At 41.2% G+C, this 7,341-nt stretch overlaps 1 protein-coding gene across 1 annotated transcript; it reads right to left on the bottom strand.

Moving 5' to 3' along the window:
* Window positions 1-530: 530 nt before the first annotated feature.
* Window positions 531-2,101, bottom strand: LOC100313688 (nrarp-like protein). The gene is given in 1 exon segment (NM_001168144.1): window positions 531-2,101. A coding segment is annotated over 1 exon segment (321 nt). The 5' UTR covers window positions 1,800-2,101; the 3' UTR covers window positions 531-1,478.
* Window positions 2,102-7,341: the final 5,240 nt, after the last annotated feature.

The following is a 7,341-nucleotide window of genomic DNA, read 5'->3' as shown; positions in this document are numbered from 1 at the left end:
ATACATGTTTTTCTCAACCTGTCTGCGTATTCAGCACTCTAATCAATATACCTTCGACATTACTGGCCAAAACTGCACCTTCTAAAAATATAAACAACTTGAGAAATATCACAAATTAGTGACGTAATTATCACCATGGTCACAGTGTATTGTCAACGTAGTGAGTACAAGTCCCTATTCACCACGTGCGTGACTTATCAAAAATATATCAATTACAATCTATAAAATTCGTAAACAAGTCTCTACAAATTCGAACGTTTTATGTATATATATTGTAATTAACTGTGAAATATATATATTATGCAAATCTTTACCGTAATATACATATAGTACATGTCTTTTTCTTCAAAAAAAATGTAATAAGGAAAACCAACTTTCAAAAATACATTTTTCGTACAATTTGTTCCCTCCAATAAGCGGACACAGACCAATAAACTATATATTTTAAATGCAACTTATAATCAGATGCGGACAACGATCTGTTCTTGTTAATCAATCCACTCAACAACTATGTACCAACTAGATAACCGTTTTTTTTTTTTTGTAAACTAGAGTTGCCTTCGTGTAGTCGGTTGCAACAACATCGAGGACACTGAACATGCCCATGATCCGAAAATGTTTTGAATGTTTTTTTTATAAGTTTCTATATAGACCTCAGGTCTATGGTTTCTAGCACCAGAGAAGTTGTGTTCGCCTTGTATAATGAGGCGTACAAGAAGACATTTAAACCATAAATAATGATCCTGTACATCGTCCTTGGACAAACCAATATTTAAAGGAAGAAACAGTTATTTTCTTGGAAAGTTGCAATCTGTGCACGTATGGCCGCTAAGAGCTTTTCCGTTGCTGAACTAACGCGAAACAGTAAACTGAAGACGAGCCAGTTTCTGAAAACGTAGCATAACAACACGTCCATGTTGACAGCTGGGATACACATCATAGTGGCGTACATTGCCAGCGTGCCGAGAATCCATTCTGCTACTAGTAAATACAGCTAAAAGATGCGCCAAGTGTTAATTGGTAGTAATTCTTGTTAACACGGTGAACTCATCACCATGGAATACACGCTTTGTACAGCGTTCCAAAGTGAACAAACATGGCCCCGGCACTACGTATGCATTACTGCCATTGCAACTATGTGACCTCAGAAATAGGCATAGCGAAGGTCAATGAGGGCAAATCACACGCCGGGGGAGCTGGCTCGAACTTGAAAACTGCTCGGTGAAATAGCTCTGCCTACCCATAGTGGCATACGAATCCACACTCAAACGGAATCCTTCTGAGGTAAAATGTTGAAATCGGGAAAGGTGTTAACTATTGTAGAGTTTAGTTAAATGGTGACTGATATTTACAACACGTTTAGTTATATATATACACAAGATGCGATTTCAATGTAAAAAAATACAGGGTGTTACTTCCCTCGCACTGAATTAGAGTCGTGTAGTTCTTGGTCGGGTCCACATTGACGGTCCTCCTGCCTATCTTTTACAGCTATTGACATTTGTTATTAAGTATAGGGCGATATCCTCGTGTCCACCATACGCCGCGATGTGCAAAGCGTTCCAACCGTCGCGGTTGGCCAATTTTACATCAGCTCCGAACTGAACGAGTAATTTGACTAGCTCGAAGTTGCCATCAATGACAGACTGGTGTAGCGCAGTTTGTCCCTCGCAGTCAAACATGTTAACGTTGACGTCCTGCCTGGCCGTCTCAAGCACACGAGCAAGTTCGGTAGTATCGCCATTTTTGACTGCTTCATGGAATACCTTTTGGTGAGGGGATTGTATTTGTGCCGTCATTGTTGCGCAGAGTTTCTTGTAGGTGTTGTTAGTGTCCACGGACTCCGTAATCTGTTCTCTTCCTACCCAACACCGTCAACCTGGCTTTTACGACCGCCTGTGTAGATGGAACGATGAAATTTCACGCTGTAATGACTGGAACAAACAGCAATACGAGAACGACAGCGTGAACTTCAAACTACGCAGCCTCGCCCACGTTATGCTATGCAACTCTGCGCTGGCATTCACAATTTTGACACAACATTCGGTTCCCTCGCCTCGTTACAAAAGGCAAAAGAGGTGTGCTCAAATATTCATCGTCCATAGATTTAACATAACACAAGGAGGCGAGATTTTGAATCGCGCCAGTTTCGGACCAAGGTCCAATGGCTATTGTTTACATGTGTTCCAAACTCCCCTGGGATTGGTTGGATCGCCCAAGTAGTACTGAAAGAGCTGTTTTCATTGGCCAACGTCATCAAATGATTATTAATTAAGGTTTGTTGATTCATGGTGTCGAGAGCGTGGGAACGTCGACCGCGGCTCTTCTCAACTAACCTCGTGTGGACGTTGTGTGATTGACGCAGTGCAGGGGTAGTCGGCGTAGCACCGCCCACTGTCTGTCAAATGGAACTTAGACCAGTTATCTAGGATACCTGCGTAAATACTCTCATGCAGTTGTCTGTTTTATCAAAAAGTTGCTGTCTCTCCCTCCCCTTTTATCATTAGTTATGTCGACCTGTGCAATTGACAGACAATTAGTGGGTTATCGGCGGAGATGAAAAATGGGAGATTGAGCCCAACCCCGGAACTGACTTTTAAAAGCATATCGTCCGTGTGTACTCACGCACGGACCTACTGCACTGGATATATGTGTCAAGTGGCGGGTATCGTGGAATGTATTAGATCCGTACATAGGTACCGTCGAGGCTGATATCGGGTTGGGGTGTATTAATAAATAACAACATATATATCGGGAATCACCGCACATAAGATGGACGCTGCTCTAATAGTCAGTTGTTCAATGGCCTCGTTTCAATCGCGTTTTAGAAACTTCCACTTATCTGCCTAAAGTTATTTAGTCGTCTGATTGTATGGTGCGAAACATACGTAAGAGACATTGATTCAGTCGCGCAATATTAACAGAGGACACACAGAGCCTTCAAATTACCTAGATAAGACACGTCGCAAATAATTTGGCGATGTTGAAAAGACTGTGACGTCACAGTGCACCGACCTTTGCGTAAAATATGAAAGAAACATCAGTGTGTGTTTTATTCTTTGAAATGTGAATAAGTCAACGAGCACGCTTTCTATCACGCATTCTTCAATTTAGTAAATGGTGGGGGAATCGACCAGAGATTGATTTGTTCTAAGGTAAACTAAAGAAAGACAAACAATCGTTCTATATAACTCCGAAACAGCAAAACTAATACCACGGGGACCCCCGGCGGGGACCGACTTTTTTGTTTACCGGGGTTTCGACGTTCGGGTCGAAAACACAATACTAGTTGCTATACTCATTCTATTTATACGTATGTTATATTCGGACGTTGAACAAAGTCCACGTACTATGCTTAGGAACAACTGTGGCATTACCACGTCAATAGCCAGCGCCTAGCTCTCCGACCCCGCCCACTAAAAGTTGTATAGGATTCCGGTATTCATTTCATAGCACCGTGTCATGTAGCTTCGATGCCAACAGAGACAGACACATTCCCGCAAAGCAAAGTGTAATTGGCAGTGTGGTTCTTTCCGGAATGTGACGATTTACGTGTTATTTACACGTCTCCTACGTTTATACACAAGGATCGTGGTCCTCCCGGTGGATTGCTCGTTTTTATACATGTGCGTATCTTGGGTCAATTGCGTCCTCTATCGTTCGACTCCGACGCCAAAGTTCAGTGTCGGACTTCGTGATCAAAGACAGTTTTGCACCAAATGGATGAAAGTCTGGCACATTTTGTGTAAAAAAAAATCTTAAATTGTGGTGACCGTATGCATGGGATAGTGCTCTCTGTGGGGTATGGGTAGATCTTGTGGGTTATGCACCCGAAATGAACCGTCCAACGTTCCAAAACATATCGTGTCACGTGGCAGATAACAATTTGTAAATACAAGACAGCAGCTTTGTTCTGTTTTGTTTTGTATGACAATTTTTAATTTTTAAACAGTGGTTTCAGATTACCAATGGAGGTTACGATTACATAGTATTTTCAAAACATCGATTTGAAATGACAGTAGAACGGTATCTTACCGGCTGTACACTGATATGCCAAGGCACTCACCCAAGACGATTGATGCACCTCTAAAGTGGCCGTCAAACGGAATATATGTCGTTATATATTTTGATAGATTCGATTTTTCGATGTTTTGGGGAGTAATGAATAAATTACTACGCACCATCTATTATTACTTGTTAACAGGACTTGGGCGAGGATGTACGCCTAAATACAGAACACGACTGCGTGTTCATCCATTATTGCGCACTTCTCTGTCTTTGCTATACGTTATCATTTAATAATATGGGCAGTGCTTTGTTGTCTATTTCCCAATTATCATGACAAATATCATGCATACTTTTATTATTAGTAGTACTTTGAAATTATCTGTGGCATTCGATGAAAATGTCACTTTAACATGTTTGTGCACGTCCAGAGGGCACGATCACGTCTAATGTTTCCTTCTTATTAGTGTGTTCTCATGGTTCCATCAATGCAAATCACCATATTTCGCCGTGACCATGACCTCGATTGGCATACCTCTCTCGTCTCAAAACAAACGTGGTCAATTGTCCGTGCTACTAGGCTGGTATTACATACGTTCATGGATTTAGAAACGTTTTATTTATTTCTCCAACTTATAATTTGCGATAATTTGCTATACGGTATTCCGTAAAACCAATGTCAAGTGAAGTGATATCCAAAAACATTAAATACAGCAGCGGACCTATGTCACGTAGGGCAGACCATCGACTCTTAAGGGTAGACAATATATGTTAGGGACGGACCAATAACTCTTAAATTAGGTGCCAAACTATATCACTTAGGGCAGACCATTAACTCACTTGGGGCGAACCATTACCTCTTAAAGGTAAACACTAACTATTAGAGCCGGACCAATAACTCTGTGGGATGGGCCATGAACTCTTGAAGCTGACCAATAACTCTGAGGGGTGTGTAAATATTTCTTAAGAGTTGAACCCTTAGAGTTTAAGCCCGCCCCGTATTCGTATGAGTTCAGTCACAAAGCCGTATAGAGGAGACCACCGTGACAACATTCGCATGATGTTGAAATTCACTAAAACAAGTAAGATAATACGAACTTGTATGTGCGGTTCACCCATGAGTATGTGCGGGGCATATCATCACAGTATTACATCTGTGGGAGGTCGTTTGCATAATTTCGATCTTGGATGGACCATTTTAAAAATCTACTAGTCAAAGCTTGTATTTTAACAAGTACCAAGCTTGAGAGGAGTCAATACGCGCTTGATATATGTAGAAGTTAGATTCAGTGCGAAAGGTTGTGCCTGATTGGCTACCCAAACCTAATACCTAGCAGTCAGACCAATCGGAGAGCAGGTTGTTTATTTTTATTTTTATTTGTTTTGACGTATCAAACTCTTCCTTGTTGTATATATGCTTCGACGCAACTGAAGATTCGCTGCTGATCTGTAGTTGAGGCTTCGGCGTATAAATGGTCCTTGGCTTGTGAAGATGGTTGTCGCACGGAAGGTCGATTTTCGGTTGGTTTAGGCAAATCAAACAATATTCATCTTATAGTGTTTAAAAATAACGTTTAAAAAATGCGTCTTTTGATTTTGACGACGGTTTCAGATTTCCTCATCTTGATGGCATCTTTACGATGATAAAAAGTACGCGTACAAGTAAAAAAAAAAAAAAAACATAGTTGTGGGATGACGTCAGTGACGTTTATTCAAGCTTGTCGATTTTATGTTATTTCAGTGAAAATGTAATTGTTACGCTTTTCAGTACAATACAGTACATGTCCATATTGACTCAAAATCACAGGCCTGCTTTGGAAACTGAAACAATACGTCTCAAAACGTCTATTTAATGCGTACTTTATAACTGGTGGCCAACCGAATAAGTAAACTATAGTTAGACTACTTAGTGGGCTCTCACTGATGCGGCCGTCGTCGATGAACACTATACAATGACTTTAACTATTACTGCAGTGTTAATGTGGCACGGCCATCGGGCACGATTTTCAGTCTTTTTAACAACCAGTCGTGTTCATTTCATCGTATTACGCCGAGGTCCCACGAGACAATAGCGACGTTCCTGTAGGCTTAATTCTCCAAGCGTGAAAATGTCTTGTCAGTCCGCCCACCCCTAACTTACAACAATGGACGTGACCCCCTTTGTGAGCCAGGCAAAGTTCCAATAATGGGGAGCCTTCAACGGAGACACGGTAAAACGCTCAACGGCCTGGGACCCCGATGGGAAAATACATCAACCGTAAATAGATCTATTCAGAGGTAAACCAAACGCAATTTTCCCGCCCCTTAGAGCAGAAGACGGTGAGAATAAATTATGAATTGAACGTTTCCGTGACTTGTCTCAAATGCAACCGACGGGAGGAGAGGGTCACGTGACCCCGGTAATTAATTCTTCGAGTGCTTTATTTCTCTCACACACACACTAAGTGCGAGTTGAAATCTCACCAACCGTGTGAAACCCACAGAACCGTGGGAGACGACCCTCGAATCTGAATAACGATGCACTATCCCCAACACTACACTACAATACATGCAATATATACCCCTCCTAACCATCCTCGCCATACCCCTTGCATTCATGATTGTCAAAAAAAACAAAAACATATACCCATAAATTGTAAATAAATCCAACAAATATGGGGATCGAATCCTTCCAAAAACTGAATAGTGTTTTAATTGTATTGTCATTTTCATTTTCACAAACTAAAGAAAATCTGCGAACGTTCCGAACCCTCACGCCAAGTTTACGCAAACTACTTTCGTTAGTCCAAAAAAACAAACAACACGCCACTTACGGGATGGTGTACTCTCCACATAATGTTTTCTTGAAAGAATTCAACAAAGATGACGGTTCATTGGTAGACATCGTTGAGCACATATTGAAGGACACTTTTCGCATTGAATGTATTAACGCTCGAGTCCAGCATCACAATGGTTAATTTGTGAACTTGACAATGGAACTATTGCTTTCCAAACTTGAACATGGGGGTTACACTGCGAATCAAGGACAAGTACTTCGAAACGGCGCCCATATACACTGGTCTAGCAATGCTAGTTTGATGGTACACTAATGTTTCCGTTCAGTGACTTGCTTTTATTCTTTCGTCTAATTGATCGACGTCAATTTCCCTTCAAAGAAAAATATTTGTTTCTTATATCCCCCTAACGACTAAAGACAACATCTTTAATTAGATTTGTAAAGGGAAACAACGAAATCTGACAATCCGTCGAACGCGAAGGCGTCATAAGCCGGTGATGTGTAAGCGGTTCTATTGTTATGGCAACAGTGGCGGTTTTCCGCTCATACAATTCACCATT

The sequence above is a fragment of the Saccoglossus kowalevskii genome, chromosome 17, assembly GCF_978046115.1.
Source record: "Saccoglossus kowalevskii chromosome 17, keSacKowa6.1, whole genome shotgun sequence".
Taxonomy (NCBI): domain Eukaryota; kingdom Metazoa; phylum Hemichordata; class Enteropneusta; family Harrimaniidae; genus Saccoglossus; species Saccoglossus kowalevskii.
Note: the sequence above shows the minus strand (reverse complement) of the source record. Positions and strands in the feature narration are given on the sequence as shown.